Here is a 17,271-nt window from a genome sequence, read left to right on the forward strand (position 1 = left end):
CAAGCTTTTTCAGAGACTGGCTGCCCTTCCGCTTGAAACCAAAGATCTTTTCTTTTAGCCAGTTCAATGAATACTATTTTTTGCTCTCTTGGCAGCGTTAGGAAAAATACCAGAAACATGTCCCTTTTCAAGCTATCGGCAACTATAAATCAAGCAGATTCTGCAGAAATGCAATTATAAATAACTTTGGATAATTAAGTCACGTCAGAAAGTTACAAATCAATTAAAAGAAATTGACCTTTGTTTATTCTGCAGAAAGCAAAGGCACTATTTGGGTTCTCTTTAAATTGGCTTGTCTAATTGATCTGTAAATACATTTGACAGCGATTGGACTTTATATGGCCACCCCCGTCGATCCAGATTACACGGACAGAATATCCAATGAGATCAGTTTGCTTTCTTAAAAAAAATTACGGACGTTTTCAACGAGGGATCTTTTGTGTTCCGATCTCACGCAGAATTGTTTTCTTTTTTGTTAGCTCTCTCAAAGTTTAATTTTCCAATCAAAATACTTGGAGACAAGGAAGAGTAGCTTTTGAATCTGCGTTCCACGTACAGAAAAACAAATTCAAAGGAATGCCGGTAATTGAGGATTTTTTTCAAATTTTGTTGCAAATAGTTTACTTTAATTAAATTTTCATAATATTGCTCTCAAACGAAGGTTGTAGCAATTATATTAGTTCTGTGGGCCTTTTATGCGATTTTCCGCTTGACCAAAATTTGATTTTTTTTACTCTTCAACTGACCCTTTTGATTTTTCAACTGAAAAAGGGGTTAAACAGGTAGCGCCCGGAAGGCATTAAGTAGCCCAGCAGTTCTCTCAGAGCTTTGCGCCTTACAAGTCTCCGAGTATGCGATCGACCGTTCAAAGACAATTTCATGATGTCAAGGGCGGTTCCTAATCTTAAAAGTTTTACCCCTCATGCTAACGCTCCCCCCGCTCCAAACTCCTCTCATCCATCCTCCTCTTGCTGGCGGTTTCTGCCCCATCGTCCAACCCTCTCAACTCTGCTCTCCCTCAACTCTTGATCCCCCTCACTCCACTCACCACCACTAATGCTAGCATCCCTAAGCTCCAGATGGCTGCTACCGAAGCCAACCGCTCGCCATTTGAGAGCAATTCGCATAAATGCATGCTGTGAAGGTTAGTTCTTAGGAGTTTGGCACCTCACATCACCCTCCCCCTCTTCACGGGACTTTAGTCGGCTATGTTTTAAATTCACCGAATCATTTAACTGAAAATTCGAAATTTTCTCAAGAAGCAAGTGGTTCAAAAGTGAGAACGTCTACAGAAGCCATTAATTGAAAAGATGTTACTTTTTTGACATGGTTTTTCAGTTCATTTGGTTATCAAGACGTTATATTATTCCTATAAATTAAGCCAGACGCATATAAAAAGTTAAAATTTCACCAGCCATTTTCGTCTTGTGTTTAAAATTCGTGTTCAACCATAAAAAAATAATCAAAATTAGCGATGAAGAGTTTTCAAAAAAGTGAGTTGTTCCTCTGATTGCAGTGGAGAAGTCTTTCATGACTGATAACCAGAAACGCAAAACTCGATTCATCGCGCTTTCTTTTCAAACAGTTTTAACTCTTGAAGAGTTTGTTATTTCTGTATTCTGTGTTTGATTAACTATTGTAGTAACAGCATTGAATCTACAACGAAGCCATAAAATGAAAATGAAAAACGAAATTAAGAAACAAAAATTTCGTAACAAAATCTGTTTTTTAAAAAAATATATCTATATCATTCTTAATGCAAATTGATCTTTGTTGGGCATATTCTTATTTCAAAGCAACGCCTCCTCCCACAATTCAGGTAAACCTATTAAATTTTACCATTGTTTTTAGATTTATTTTTTATATTAACAGCTAGTCGGAGGCTTAAGATCAGTAAAATGAGAACTAAAAAAAACAAGATCGAACAGACACAAATTTAACCCGTGAACAAATTTAACGACAAATTGTGAACTTTTCGTCCGAGATTGGGACTTTATATGAAATTTGGGTCAATATATTCAATATAGAGGATTTTCAACTTCAATTAAATTACAGTCGAACTCAAAGAAATTTTGATTTGATTGTTGAAATTTTTATCATTATGATGTTACAAATGAATAATGTTAAGGTAATTTTGGCTTGACAAAGTTAAGGTAAAGTTTTGTCAAGGCGTAATTAAGGTAAATTTATTCTTAACTCTACCTTAATTTGAGCAGAGGTAATAGCCAAAAATGTTCCGAACCATTCGAAGGTAAATTTATCTTAACTTTTGTTTTTGTAACAGTGCAATGAGAAAAAAGCACGTTTAGAAAGAGAAAGTGAAAGACTAGTTAGTTTTTCTACGGGAAACATTTTGATTTTTGGGGGGTTTTTCATTTATATTAGTCAAAATAAATTAAACAAAACACTGCCATTAGTAGCCATAAAAATTGAGTTTAAAGTCGATGAAGAACCGCTTTGATATTTGTTCATTGGCTAATTGATCTTTATTAGTCACGCAACCAAAAAATAAGGGGCAACAGCTGAAAATTTACTTGAACTATCCCAAGCTTTACCTCAGCATTTAGAATTTTTTGAAATGTTACTTTAATTCTTAAAATAAATTTACCCGAATTTTTATTAGTTGCCTTAAAATATTAAATATTTGCCTTAAAGGTATAGTTAAGTTAATCCAACATTTGTAATGTAATTTCAGGTAAAAGCTAGGGTGGTGTCTCCTTAATTTTTAAGATAGTTTCCGGGTAAAGTTAAGGTTAATTAAAGTCCGTTAAGTCCGTTTTGTAAAAATACCAAAAGGTTTAAGCTAATCAAAGGCCTATTTTCAGGTACATTACCTTAACAGTATTTATCGTGTAATTTTTTTTACCGGACTATTCACAATTACTTTGATCTGAAATAAATTATAGAAAGAACAACCGTTCCTACGGATGAAAAGGCTTCACAGAACGACGGTTCTGCGAAGCAAAGGCAACCTCTGAGATTGATAGACCAGTTCTAATTTTTGTAATTGTTCCGACCCCTTTGTGGCGGGAGGAACTATATACTCAAATGGGTTTCTTTGTTCAGTCAATTTTGGCCGATCGATATATTCACTGTAGAGAGTTGAGACTGGTATCATTAGAAAGCCTGACCAGCGCAGAGTATGGAATCAAATATTTTTTATATTTCGGTTTTTTACTGGGAAATATTGAGGTTTAAAATTTTGTGATTATAAGTCGGAATTCTGTTGTTTTTGCTCACATTTTTTGTGCTTTTTGACAAAATTGTCGTCAATTGGGCTAAAAAATGTTAGAAACAATGTAATTGTTTTTTACTTTTAAGGATAGAGGAGGCAAATGGAATGGTTTTATCCGAGTCTTTTGGTTGATAGTTTTTTGCAAAATTTTTCGAATTTCAGACTTTTTGAAATCAGAGTTGACTTTTTTTAAACCAAAAATACGCTTGTTACCGAGTAAACTAAATGAGCAGTCTATTTAAAGAGCTATTTAAATAAAGCGAGAATCTATCCAGCGAGAAACTTTATTACGTCATAATCTCTTAACCATGTAAGCCTTACAAAAAGATTAAATGCACACAAAATACGTTCTATTTGGCATAGAAAGCTCGGAAAAAGTTCGTTAAACATATTTTTCGTTGAGCCTACTAATATACTGAATCGATTGCGCTCTTTTTAGGCTTAATATTTTTATGTTTCGAAAACGTATCGGTGACCAATCTGAGTCGAAAATCGACTCAGACAAATACCTGCTAAAAAAGATCAAGCTGGATTTGCCGGCCCATTGAGAGGGGCCTTTGGCCTTAATACGTTGTTCAATACAGGCACTTACAAACTGCTGTCTTTATCGTGGTTTACTCGAGAATTGAATCTTTATCGAAAGAGTGTTTTCGTCACCTTTATTTCTGGTCCGCCGACCCGGACATAATAAAAATTCTACAAAGTCTTCAATTCACCCGAGAGAACTACATGTACAAACAGGGAGGCAATCACCTCCACAGACTTCACAACCAGGTGCTAGAATTCGCAGTAGAGCTACGGAGCAGTGCTAACTACGTCGGAGTTGCCATCAATTTTGGATATCAACTGGAGAAACTGGACTTCGAAGGCAACTTCGCTGGGAGGTCCTGGCACGTTGAGCATTTAATTTGGTCAACAGTCAGATATTCGACTGTTATATAACTTGATCTGGAACAAATCTTGAATGCCAAAATTGGACGATGAGGATCTTGGTTTTTTCAACGAGAACGAGTATGAGATGAGAAAACAACCACACTTCTCAAGATGGGCCAATCTTTTCATGCACTGACGTCAACACTTCGGGCAGTGACTCGGCTAGTGGTGTGCTGGAGGTGACGAAACAAAAAAAAAACTCCAAAAAACTTGTAAGACTCATCCAAAAAAAAAAAAAACTTCTGATTGTTGCAGTAAATTAATATTATTTAACCGGCAAATCTAGCCCCCCAGAACCCATTTCCTATCCCATATAACAATTTTTAGAGTTCACCGGTCACCGATAACCCACCCCATATACATTTTTTGTTGAAAAACATCAATTTTGAAAATTTTTGGTCAAAATTTAGAATTGACCAAATCGGGGTGAAGGTTGGTACTTGGGTAAGTCTATTACACCTTTAAGCGAAGCGACCGAAAAAAAAAGTTTGAAAAAATTGACCAAACTTGAAAAAATTTGCAAAAAATTTATATAAAGCGTTGATAGATGGCAGATAGAACACTTGTATAAAAAAGAGTATAATTAAGAGTTTGGTCAAGATTTTCAAATTTTGGAAAAAAAAGAATCAGATAACTGATTTTTTTAAAAATAAGCGCTTATTCTTGGTAACTCGCAAAAAAATTGTGCATTTAACATCAAGGTTCGGAGTTTGAGCAAAGCTCAAATCAATTATGTTGTAAAAAACTTTATATGGTTTTCATATTAGCTGCAAGTTCACTTCATCACGCCATAAAAACTGCGCCTCAAGTAACACAAAATCGTTACAAACGTAACGTTTACGCATTACCGGGTTTAAGTTTCAACCCTAACGCTTTGAAAGTCCGAAAAACAGCGCAGTTCCAGTTGAGTCATTTCTTTCATGATAAGAAGCGCCTAGTTATATGGCATGATGTAGTGAACAATTCGCTTTCACGTCATCGAAGCAACAACAATAAGCCTTTAACACCTTCGCAGCTTATTGAAGTGCTTGAAAAGTATCAGGAGCGCATAGAAGCTATAGTGTATTGCCCCAGAGAGGGAACTCCTGATATTTACAATCAGCTCAAGCGTAGTACTCTAGTTACCATCCATTTAGTGAAAGACATTGTGTCTAGACGTAAACAGAAAGATCTTAGTTTACTCAAAGAGTACAGAGCATTACACCAAAGGCCTGCGCTTGAGCTGAAAACATTGACCATAGTCTTAACTCATAAGAACAACCTCCGGTCCTTGATAACACGGTCTCGACCGAAAAAACTTTCAAAGCGCCGTCGAAAAACGCTCCGCAACCGCCATGCGTACGAGGAGGCGGAACTTACTCAAGCCTTTAATAACCTAAATGTCTCGTAGTCTTGCGTTGTTGCGCGGGTTAGTTTGTGGTTGATTCCTTCCAATAGCGCTTTACTAAACGTTTCGCTCTCCCCATTTTGAGTTATTCACTACCGTCCGTTTTCCGCAGGTTATCTGGTTTCATTTTCCGTTTCCGTCCTCTTTGTTTCCGTGTCTTCTTGTTTCTTCCTATTCCCCGTTTATTTGTTGTATGATGTAGTATGTTGAGTTTTGCTGTAGTAAAATTTCTTTCTGCTAGTATGCCGGTTTGTTGTTTAGTCTCGTTCCTTGCTAGGGTGTGACTTAAGTTCATTCTAGAGTTACGGCTGGTTTGTTTCGTGACTTTCACCACACTTGTTTGCTGGCAATTTGTTGTAGCTTTATTAATTTTTGTAGTATGCACTTTTGTTGTCTGGGTATGGTGGTTTGCTAGGGTGTGACTTAAGTTTGTTCTGGAGTTACGGCTAGTAAATTTCCTGACCCTTTCGACTTTTGGTTATACTACATCGTTGCCGTAAATTGTTTCATGTTTTGATGCCGTTGATAAAACCCCATAATGTTTGTGCTAGTTTACCTGGCAGTAGCTCCTCTCCTTCTTTCTAGGGTGTGACTTAAGTTTATTCTGGAGTTACGGCTAGCTTGTTTGGTTGAGTTTATTGCTGTGGTCTGCTAGCATCGATCTTCCCGCCTCCTCGCTTGTGCTTTCCGCCCCGCCCGTGTCGTTTTCCCGTTTCGTCGCGCGCCATCCGCCCGACGTTTCCGCCCCTTCCGTGCCGTTTTCCCGTTTCGTCGCGCGCCATCCGCCCGACGTTTCCGCCCCGCCCGTGCCGTTTTCCCGTTTCGTCGCGCGCCATCGGCCCGACGTTTCCGCCCCGCCCGTGCCGTTTTCCCGTTTCGTCGCGCGCCATCCGCCCGACGTTTCCACCCCGCCCGTGCCGTTTTCCCGTTTCGTCGCGCGCCACTCGCCCGACGCTCCCGTTTGTCCGTCGTGCGTTACTCGTTCGGCGTCTCTTCCCCTCCGTCCCGTCTCCCGTTCTGCCCCTTTTCGCGCTTCCTGCGCACCGTTCTTTCTTTCTTTCGCCGGGTACTATTGTACTCGACGAACATTTTTGCTCTTTGGCGGTTTGCTAGCCAAACCGTCACACGGGTTCGGTATAACCCATTTGTGTTGTGCTGTTGTGTACTTTATAATAGTACTGAATTAAACTTGTGGTTCCTGTTTTTCTTAAGATCATGACAACTTTGCAGGACAAATTCAACAAACTTTATAGTGCAAGAGCAAAATTAGAGGCTGAACTTAATAACATCTATGGGGAAATTAACAATGCTGTTGATAAGCAAGACAGGAAAGTTAAGATCGAACGTCTGATTGTGAAGTGCAAAGATGCTTTTACTAGAGTGATTGATAAGAATGAAGAGCTCTTTGATCTGGCACAGAAGACTGAAGATCCAGACGCTGCCTGTAAGAATCTTGAGAAATGGTTAGAGACTGTAACAAAGAAAACTGACGAGTTCATTGCTGCTGCTCGAGGGTATATCAATTCGGTCCAAGACAAAGAGAAGGCAGAGATGTATACCTCTCACCACTCAAGATCAGGTTCGCATATGACTTCCTCAAAAAGATCAAGTCAGCGTCAACGAGAATTAGAATTATCAAGACTAAAAAGGGAGGAACTTGAGAAACAACATGAGGCAAAGCTTCGCATTGCTAGACAACGTCTCGAAATTGAAAAACAAACGAAATTGCGGGAATTAGAAATTGAGCAGCTTGAGGAGGATCATCGCAAGGAAGTAGCTGCTGCAGCCCTTGAGGAAATTGAGTTGATGACAAAATCAGCAACAGACGGGTCTGATACAAGCGAAATGAGTGGGCTCTTTACCGAAAGAAGTTCAGTTAAGAGCAAGAAACTTGTTCAAGATTGGGTTAATTCGTCACCGGCCGGGAACATGGCAGATGTTGCAAACGAACCGAGTTTGCACTTTTCTGGTTCCATCGCCCAATCCAACCAAGCAATTGTCCAACGACCTTCTTCAGCTCAACTTCCAAAGTCACACTCTAATCTCAATACTCATGGTCAAGTTGAGGCTAACATCAACCTCCCTGTCCATGAGCCGCAAGAACCAAGTACTAGAACCAATGTAACCAACGATGCACATGTTGCAAACAACATCATGCAAGAGCAGCGACATCCTCAATATACGCCTCCATCACCACCAATAAACTTTGGTATGCCAACTCAACTAAACGCCCCAAACACAGCCCGACAACTGTCTCAAGCAACAATGCACTTCGATGGTTTACAGTTAGATCATCAATTCCCTCGCAGGTCGAGCATGCCGGGACAGTTGAATTTAGTCAGCCCTTCGCGTTCACTACCTTTAAACACACTTGTTAATGCTCCGCTAGCACTTAATCCGCAACAGACACACATAAATGTACCAGCCCCTCCATCCCCCGTCCTAAACCCCGCACCACCGCATTTTCCGTTAATCCCACCAGCATTCCGCTTTCCTCCTTCGCCGCCACAAGCACTCCCACTACAAGCCACTAACCCCGTGGCGAATAATGCCAATCTGTTACCCCATTCTCCGCCTGCACCATTCATTTCCCCGGCAAACAATTTCGTGCCTCAATTAATTCATCCACCACCTCCACAAAAGACTTTTCAGCCCCAAAACTTTGTACCCATAACCCATGCACCTCCTGCTCCTCCAGATCCAAATGTCTGGCGTTTTCCGGCAGCAGTCCCACCTAATGCAGTACCACTTGTACGTACATCTGCAAATTCATACACCGTACAACCGGCCCCGTTAATCAACCCTCAAATATCTACATCGCACCGCTCCCCTCATGTACAAGCAGCAGCAGGCGCTCAAAATTACGTAACATCAGACTTCATGCAAGCGAATCCATTTAGTTCTTCCGCAGGTACCGCCCCCACCTTTGTCACTCCGATCATTCCGCCAACGTATGGAGCCACCGTTCCGAACCCGTTGTGTTGGGGTGGCCCGCCGCATCCCACACCTTCGGCTCCTTCTTTGGACTCTGCGGATTTGATAAAGCAGTTGGCGGACGCAATTACTTGTAAGAAGAACGATCCACTGCCCGAGTGGAAGTTGGCACAATACAATGGTGATCCCCTGCAGTGGCACGAATGGTTCGGACAATTTAAAAGCGCCATAGACGCACAGTCTTTGACTGATGACGTCAAGTTAACATACTTAAAAACTCTTGTAACTGGAAAAGCTAAAACCGCCATCGCTGAGTTCGCATACTGCGGTGTAATGTACAAGGACGCACTTAAGACACTCGAACGTAAATTTGGCCAACCACAGGCAGTAGTCAGTGCACACTTAGAAAAACTCAGCTCTTTTCCACCACTAAAGATGCACAATAGTGATAACATCATAAACTATTCTGCAACAATTTCAAGTCTTGTTGGGGTCTTTAAATCACTTTCATATGACGCAGACCTTAAGAGCGCCTCACTTCTCAATACGGCTGTGCAAAAATTGCCGCCCAATCTGAAAGAGTCTTGGTCACTCTTCACAGTGAAGAAACATTGGGTTAAGCCAACACTCCTTGACTTCAACGATTGGTTGAAGGAGAAGGCCGAGGCACATGATTTAATGAAACAAACTTCATCGAAGGCAAGAACTGAGGATAACACCAACTCAGTAGTAAAGACCAAAGTAGCCTCAAAAACTTTTGCTGCTAACACACAAACTAAGGGCACTCAGAGACCAGCCTCAACATCGGCAACGCCTGCAACCCCTCGCTGCATTGTTTGTAAAGGTACCCACCGCATCTGGGAGTGTAGGGTATTTAAAGAAAAGTCTCCCACTCAGCGAGCAAAGGTAGTGGCTGAAGCAAAACTGTGTTTCTCATGTTTGAGAGAAAAGCATATGTTCAGGCAATGCCCAAACCCCAGGAAATGTAGAAAGGACGGTTGCAACAGCTCCCATAATACTCTTCTCCATGGAGCTGAGAGGGTTTATCCACCAAAATTACCTCCAAACAACAACAACAGTAATTCTAATGCTGGCACAAATCAAAGTAAACTCCCTAGTGTCCAATCATCGAGCAAGACCACCACTTTGTCATCTGTGAGTAATGTGAAAGGCCTCCTTCAGGTGACTGAATTACAGTTAAAGAGCTCTACCGGTAAAGATACCACGGCTTTAGTTTTGTGCGATACCGCTTGCAGTAACTCTTGGGTGTCCAATGATCTTGCAAATAGACTTGGTTTGCCCGGTACAGCATTGAAACTAACAGTCAAGGGTATAAATACCGAAGAGGTCGTAGACACTGAGTTAGTTGAACTAATTGTAACACCACGCGACAACCAAGCATTTGAACCATTTAAAGTCAGCCCTTACGTAAAGGAAAATTTGAATGTAGGCGCCGATGTCATTAACATTAAAGCACTTCAGGAAACATACCCGCACCTAGCAGTTCTAGACCCAGTTACATATTGCTATGGAAACATCGAGATGATACTTGGACAGGATGTGTATCATGCCATCCGCCCGTTAGAGTACTTCGCTGCCGACGAGAAGTCCTCGCCCTTCGCTGTTCGCTTGCCCATAGGTTGGGTTCTAAGCGGCCCTCTACCGTCGTCTTCAGGTTTAATCTCGACTTGTTTCAAAGCTAATTTGGAGCAGGATTTTGAACTCGCTAGTCAGGTAAAATCTTGGTACGACATGGAGTCGTACGGCGCAATTAAGCAAGTAGACCCACGATCCGCATCGGATGCACGTGCGCATGAAATTCTTGAAAACACCACCGTGCATAATGGAAAAAGGTACGATGTCGGAATGCTATGGGCTGAAGATAACATCGAACTGCCCAACAATTATTTCTCAGCACTTGTTCAATTAAAGTCTTTGGAAAAGCGGCTAACGAAAGATCAGACATTAAGGGAAAAATACTCGAATACCATCAAAGAGGACTTAGACAAAGGCTACGTAGTAAGGGTCAAAGATGCTCATAAGGTGGAAAGTCGCTCGGAACGAGAGTGGTACCTACCACACCATCCGGCTGTTAACCCCAACAAGCTGGGCAAGGTTCGTAGGGTACTAAACGGAGCAGCAAAATTCCATGGCGCATCTCTCAATAAGTCATTACTCACCGGACCTGACCTACTGCAAAACCTAATCTATGTACTCCTACGGTTCAGACAACATCCATTTGCCGTATCCGCCGACATCGAGGGAATGTTCCTCCAAGTTGGAGTGTTACCATGTGATCAGCCATCATTGCGCTTTTTGTGGCGGGAGGACCCCACATCAAATGTTGTGGTACACCAGTATACGCGCCACATCTTTGGGGCAAAAGATTCACCCACCTGCGCCAACTACGCACTTCAGCGCACGGCACGCGATAATGCTAAGGAGTACCCAGAAGCTGCGAAAGCCGTCCTTGAGAACTTCTACATGGACGATTACTTGGACTCAGTGGAATCCCCCGAGAGGGCCCTCATTAGGTCGAAGGAATTGGTACATCTTCTCCATCTAGGTGGGTTCAAGCTTACTAAGTTTGTAAGCAATGTACCAGATCTGGCTGACCGAATTGATGGGTCTGCTCAATCCACTGAACCGAAGGTCATCGTTTCATCCAAGGAGGAATCAATGCACGTGCTTGGGCTTAAATGGGATCACAACAACGATACTCTGGTTGTGAGCAGGGGTACTAACAGCACCATCACGAAAAGTTTAACACAGCGCTTGGTCCTAAGTCTTGTGTCAAAGGTCTACGACCCAATTGGTCTTGTCGCACCGTTCACTGTTGGTGCTCGGTTAATCTTGAAAGACATTTGGCGTGTCAATGGACAAAGTTGGGATAACGAGTTACCTAAAGACACAGTTGACAGATTCCTTGCCTGGTGTGTTGAACTGCCGCGGTTAGCTGAGATCACTATACCGAGAAGTTACTTTTCAGGACCATTCCAACATCTTGAACTCCACATGTTTGGTGATAGCTCGCAAGACGTATTCAGTGCAGTAGGTTTTCTCAGGGCTCAAGTAACTTGCACCTCCGGGGAGATTAAAACAGAGCTGGCGTTTGTCTTGGGCAAGGCCCGTGTTGCACCTATGAAGGTAATGACAGTTCCTAAGTTGGAATTACAAGCCGCTCTCCTCGCTGCCCGTTTAAAAAGGGAAATCTGTCGAGCATTAACGGTTACTGTGGATAAAGTCTTTATGTGGACAGATAGTACCATCGTCTTGCAGTGGATAAACTCAACAAACAAACACCCCATCTTCATTGCAAATCGTGTTAGTGAAATCCTGGAGAACACCAGCGTTGACCAATGGAACCACGTCGCCACTTGTGATAATCCGGCAGATGCTGGCACGCGTGGCATGTCCGCTGAAGTTTTGCAATCAAGTAGCTGGGTGAGGGGTCCTGACTTCTTGAGAACTAAGCAATTCCCTTTTGTGCCAAATACTGACGTCGTTGATAACATCAAACTCGGCGTTGTAACCAAGGAACAAGATGATGACTCCATCTCATCTTTAGCCGCATCCGTAACCAAGCCCCCTAAGGAACAAAGTATCAACCTAATCCCGTTTGATAAGTTCAGTTCTTATCAAAAATTACTGCGTGTCACCGCATATGTGCTCCGTCTTTTACCATCTCATGAAAGTTACCGTACCGTAGACGGCAGCATAGCCGATCCTGTTGAGCTTGACGAAGCCGAGCGTCATCTCCAGTACTTGGTTCAGGAAGAGTCCTTTAGTACTGAAAGAAAGGACCTTCTCGACAACAAATCCGTTAAGAAGAGCAGCCGCATTGCTCAGTTCACTCCGTTTATTGGGCCTCATGGTCTCATCCGTTCTTCTGGTCGACTCCGACGGCTAGTGGAAATTGACTTTGACACTAAGCATCCTATCGTGCTGGATGCGCGTCATACTTTTGTTAAACTGGTTCTGCGGCATGCTCATTTGAAGAACCATCATCAGGGCATCGATTACTTACGGTCAAAGGTACAGGAACGTTATGCCATCCTAAAACTACGCTCCACACTGCGTTCCATCAAATCAAACTGCGTCTTGTGTAGAAAGTTCCGTGCAGCAACCATTCAACCTATCATGGCAGACCTCCCAAAGGAGAGACTGGCATACCAGTCTCCTCCCTTTACCAACACCGGGGTTGATTACTTCGGCCCATTCTACGTCACAGTTCGTCGGACTACCGAGAAGAGGTGGGGATTTCTCTTCACTTGTCTCACTACTCGTGCTGTCCATGTTGAAGTTGTCCCGTCCATGGACACTAGTTCTTGTGTAATGGGAGTGGAGCGGTTCGTCTCCCGTCGGGGTACTCCTGCTATGATTTGGTCGGATAATGGTACGAACTTCATTGGAGCGGAGAAAGAGCTCCGTGAATGTGTGGAAAAATGGAATACGCTTAACATTGCCACCGAACTTGCACATAAGGGCATTAAGTGGAGGTTCAATCCACCCAGTGCGCCACACCAAGGTGGCATCTGGGAGAGGCTAGTTCGAAGTTTTAAAAGAGTACTGTATACTATCCTCGGTACGCGTCGCCTCACAGATGAGGTGTTGAACACTACTTTTTGTCTGGTCGAATACGCACTAAACTCACGTCCCTTAACGCCCGTAAGCGCCGACCCGTCCGACCTAGGCGCTATAACACCTAATCATTTTCTACTCGGTAACCAAGCAACCAGAATTCCGTCTATCGTTGGCGTCGACGAGTTCGATCATCGTAAGCGATACGCCCGTGCACAGTCATACGCCAATGCAATTTGGGCACGTTGGCTCAAGGAGTATGTACCTGCGTTGAACCGTAGATCTAAGTGGCAGACGCCTGCCGAGCAGCACCTCAAGGTCGGTGATTTAGTTTGGATCGTTGAAGAAAGCAACCCTAGGGGTTACTATCCAACCGCTCGGATTGAGGAACTTCGGTACGGCTCCGACAGCGTCGCCCGCTCCGCCGTCTTACGCACGTCATCCGGATCGCTCGCCCGCCCACTCGTTAAGCTTGTACCGATCCTCCCAACATTTTCTTCCGGGCCGGAGGATGTTACCGAGTAAACTAAATGAGCAGTCTATTTAAAGAGCTATTTAAATAAAGCGAGAATCTATCCAGCGAGAAACTTTATTACGTCATAATCTCTTAACCATGTAAGCCTTACAAAAAGATTAAATGCACACAAAATACGTTCTATTTGGCATAGAAAGCTCGGAAAAAGTTCGTTAAACATATTTTTCGTTGAGCCTACTAATATACTGAATCGATTGCGCTCTTTTTAGGCTTAATATTTTTATGTTTCGAAAACGTATCGGTGACCAATCTGAGTCGAAAATCGACTCAGACAAATACCTGCTAAAAAAGATCAAGCTGGATTTGCCGGCCCATTGAGAGGGGCCTTTGGCCTTAATACGTTGTTCAATACAGGCACTTACAAACTGCTGTCTTTATCGTGGTTTACTCGAGAATTGAATCTTTATCGAAAGAGTGTTTCCGTCACCTTTAACGCTTTTAAGTATCACTTTGTTTCATTATGCCGGAAGTAGAGACATACCATCCGCTGTCACTATCTTTGAAACCTCAAAAAAAGACTAACTGTGCTTTCGTTTATTAGAGGAGTTTTCTGCAATTAACTTTGCCAGTTTTGTCAACATATAATTCAATAACTCTCTAAAATGCATATTTTTTTGGTGTATTGAAATACTTCATTTGCTAATTGATCTTCTTCGCAAACATGTGGAAAAAGTAATTGCTTTACTTGCACTTTAATTGTTTGGACTTGCAGCAAAATGGGGGCTAGGTTGGGACACGTTTTGGATTTTTAAAATCAAAATTTATTCGGGTCATATTTGCGCGCTGTCTCCTACAAAATATTTTGCGCTTTTTTGTTGTTTAATATATTGGTTACTGTTGAGAATGATTTCAAAATAAAGCCCAATTGATGGTAGATCCTCTTTACAACAAAGTGAGGCCTTATGAATATATACTATGTCTTCAGAGATAAAAGTCGTATTTTTTACGGCTTTGACACTGTGTTTTCGTATACATTAATTGATTTCCTTTTTTGCCGTTATTTTTCATTCATATTCGTTTAGCGGCCTCACAACTTCATCTTATTAATCAAAGACTCAATTGGGTTCTTTAAATGCGATTGGTTAACCTATTTAATGTTTTCAGTTGTTATCTAATGCCTCTTGGAATATAATAGTTTTAATTGTAAGAATATAGAATATAATTGTTTTAAGAAAATGTTAGTGAAAATTTGAAGTTTGCCATTTTTTATTCTCAATTTTGTCCACATGTAGCTTAATTTTAACATTTACAGTTAATAACTTATCTCAAGTGAATTTTTAAATGCTTTTTTTATTGGTTTCATTTGTAACTCATGGTTTCTTGGCTTTCTTACTCCAAAATTTCATAAAATTTTGTGATTTTTGCAGATTTGCCTATATTTGAGGTTGAAATTTTCTCCTGTTTCAAATTATCGCATTGTGAATAATTCAAGTTGACTTTTAGATGATTTCAAAAATGAAAATTTTTGAACGTTTCAGCGAAATGCTTACAGTTTGAGTGGATGCGAAACCGTTCTCTTGCAAACTTTTAATTTTCTTTGTTTCTAATTGTCGTTATTTTATTGTCGTATGCTGTATTCTTGACATGGAAAATAAATGAGGTCTAAATGAATCAATTTAAATGATTTCAGTTAATATCTATCGGTTTTAATTACTTTCAATTAATTGTCTTCTTTAAAGAATTATTCTGTACTTCCGAAGCTTTGTTCTCATTGTCACCATCAAGTAATTTAGTGTCATTATTAGACAGAAATTATCAGCTTTCTGTTGGTCCCAACATTTTTTTCGCCCTTGGTTATGATGTGACTGGCGTATTCAGAGCTTAGAAATGTATTTTCATAGAAATTTCTCAAGTTTTCGATACTGGTCAGTTTTGTAGTCTTTTTTCTTGTCTTTTTCATAAAGAGCCTTTTAAAGGAGGACAATTAAAATCAAAAATCTAAGCGGAAAGCTCAACTTTTTCTTGCAATATAAAGTTTTTAATGGTTTTCAATGTCTTATGATTTTAATGGTTCAACACCGTCTTCGATAAATTGTTTGTGAAACTTTTATTTCTGTCCCTATTCCTCTTTTGATATTCCTCTTTATTATATGATGCAGTCTCACTAATAGCAAGCAGAAATAGCTTCCTGATTAGTTGCACGTTTAGTTGTTTTTGTTTTAAGTTGAGAGCCAATGGTTTTTTGATTTTTTGAAAATATTGGTTCTAATAAATCAGTGAATTTTTCAGCTTTCTCATTTTATCTTTTTTGTCAAGTTTGTAGCTTGGTCTTCGTAACGGCAGGTTGTATTTTTTTGCAGTAAACCAAGATCCAATATTGATAACGTTTTTATTTTCAACTGATATTTTCTTGTCTTTCTTATTACTACGCATTTTCATTAGAAAACTTACGTTTTGGCTAATTGCCCATTTCAGTGTTTTTGTTTTTCGCCACACTAATGGGGATGCTTATTAACGTTTACTATTATTTGATTTTCAAGTTTCTGTTGTCCAGTACTCTCATTAATGGCAAGTCTCATCGGCCCTCTAATCCTGCATTTTTTTTCACCTAGTTATTTGTTGAACGAATTGTGTATTTTTGGGAAATTTTCCATCGCTTCCTCATTTGGTAGACACTGAAATCGAAACGAGGATGAGCGGGGTTGAAGCATAACGAATGTACATTACCGAGCATCCTTGTTCTGTTTTTATAATCTCAAGTCTCAGTTCGCACTTGAGAACTTCAGCAAGTAGGTATAATTAAATTAATTATCAATATAATAGATTCCAATATTTGAATGGAGCCGTTTTTCTGAGTCTTCTATCACAATTAGGTGAGTCCAGAATTGATTCCATGTTCAGTTGATTATGAGGAGTTCAGCCCAAAAGATGTCAAACCTGGAAGTGTTCTGGGCGTTGAGACATCGGATGACGTGGATATTGGAAATGATCCATCTGGTGATGACATTCAAATGAATTTCAACGCTATAGATGGTCAGGTAGGCCGTTGGCATACCTTATTTTTAAAAATTTTGGATCTTAAATTATAACTGCATCCGTCTCGCCAATAATTCACATGTTGACCCGAGTTGAGGTAGTCGAAATATGATTCGACAATTTTCTGTCCGGGGGGTACCCCCTCCCAGACGATAAATACACGGTCTGGACCAAACTTTTTGGTCGCACTATTTCAACTCATGATCTGGCATCAACGAATCATAGTAGCAAAAGTTATGATTTGCACGCCCTAATTGGAATCATAATCGGACTCGAGTCTCTGATTAACATTCGTTCTGTTGAGAGCCACTTATGTGGCGGTCAGGGAAATTCCAGATAAAACAGAATCCAAACTGTCTGTAGACCATTTAAAACAAACTTAATAAAGATTTAAGGGCAAATTCGAATTGAGGTTTTAGGGCAATATGCACCATTGAAAATGTCATAGAGTACGTTTTGCAGACATCGGCAAGAGCACTAAGCTTTGGGGTCATTGATTCCGTCTTTTTCCCATTTCAGGTCAACAGGATAAGTTTTGTTGGAGCATATGAGATAAAACATGGGCGTCCTTTGAACCCTAGAGGCAGAACAGGATATACTGGGAAAGGAATGTTGGGCAGATGGGGACCCAATCATATCGCAATTCCTATTATTACCAGGAAAGTTTCACTTTGGATATAAAGGGGGTTC

General features: G+C 40.9%; 1 protein-coding gene across 1 annotated transcript; it reads left to right on the plus strand.

Annotated features, from left to right (window-relative positions):
* The first annotated feature begins 1,756 nt into the window (after positions 1–1,756).
* LOC142342539 (ADP-ribose pyrophosphatase, mitochondrial-like) lies at positions 1,757–17,262 on the plus strand. Its single transcript, XM_075393896.1, has 3 exons — positions 1,757–1,819; positions 16,419–16,583; positions 17,101–17,262. The coding sequence occupies exons 1-3, from the start codon at positions 1,757–1,759 to the stop codon at positions 17,260–17,262; spliced, it is 390 nt and encodes a 129-aa protein (XP_075250011.1).
* Positions 17,263–17,271: the final 9 nt, after the last annotated feature.

The sequence above is a fragment of the Convolutriloba macropyga genome, chromosome 7, assembly GCF_964194025.1.
Source record: "Convolutriloba macropyga chromosome 7, txConMacr16.3, whole genome shotgun sequence".
Lineage (NCBI taxonomy): Eukaryota > Metazoa > Xenacoelomorpha > Acoela > Convolutidae > Convolutriloba > Convolutriloba macropyga.

Excerpts from the sequence above, each read along its gene's own strand:
- LOC142342539 (XM_075393896.1), top strand. The coding sequence starts at position 1,757 with ATGCAAATTGATCTTTGTTGGGCATATTCTTATTTCAAAGCAACGCCT. Across the intron at positions 1,820-16,418 it reads CGCCTCCTCCCACAATTCAG|GTGAGTCCAGAATTGATTCC; the intron begins GTAAACCTATTA and ends TATCACAATTAG. Across the intron at positions 16,584-17,100 it reads TCAACGCTATAGATGGTCAG|GTCAACAGGATAAGTTTTGT; the intron begins GTAGGCCGTTGG and ends TTCCCATTTCAG.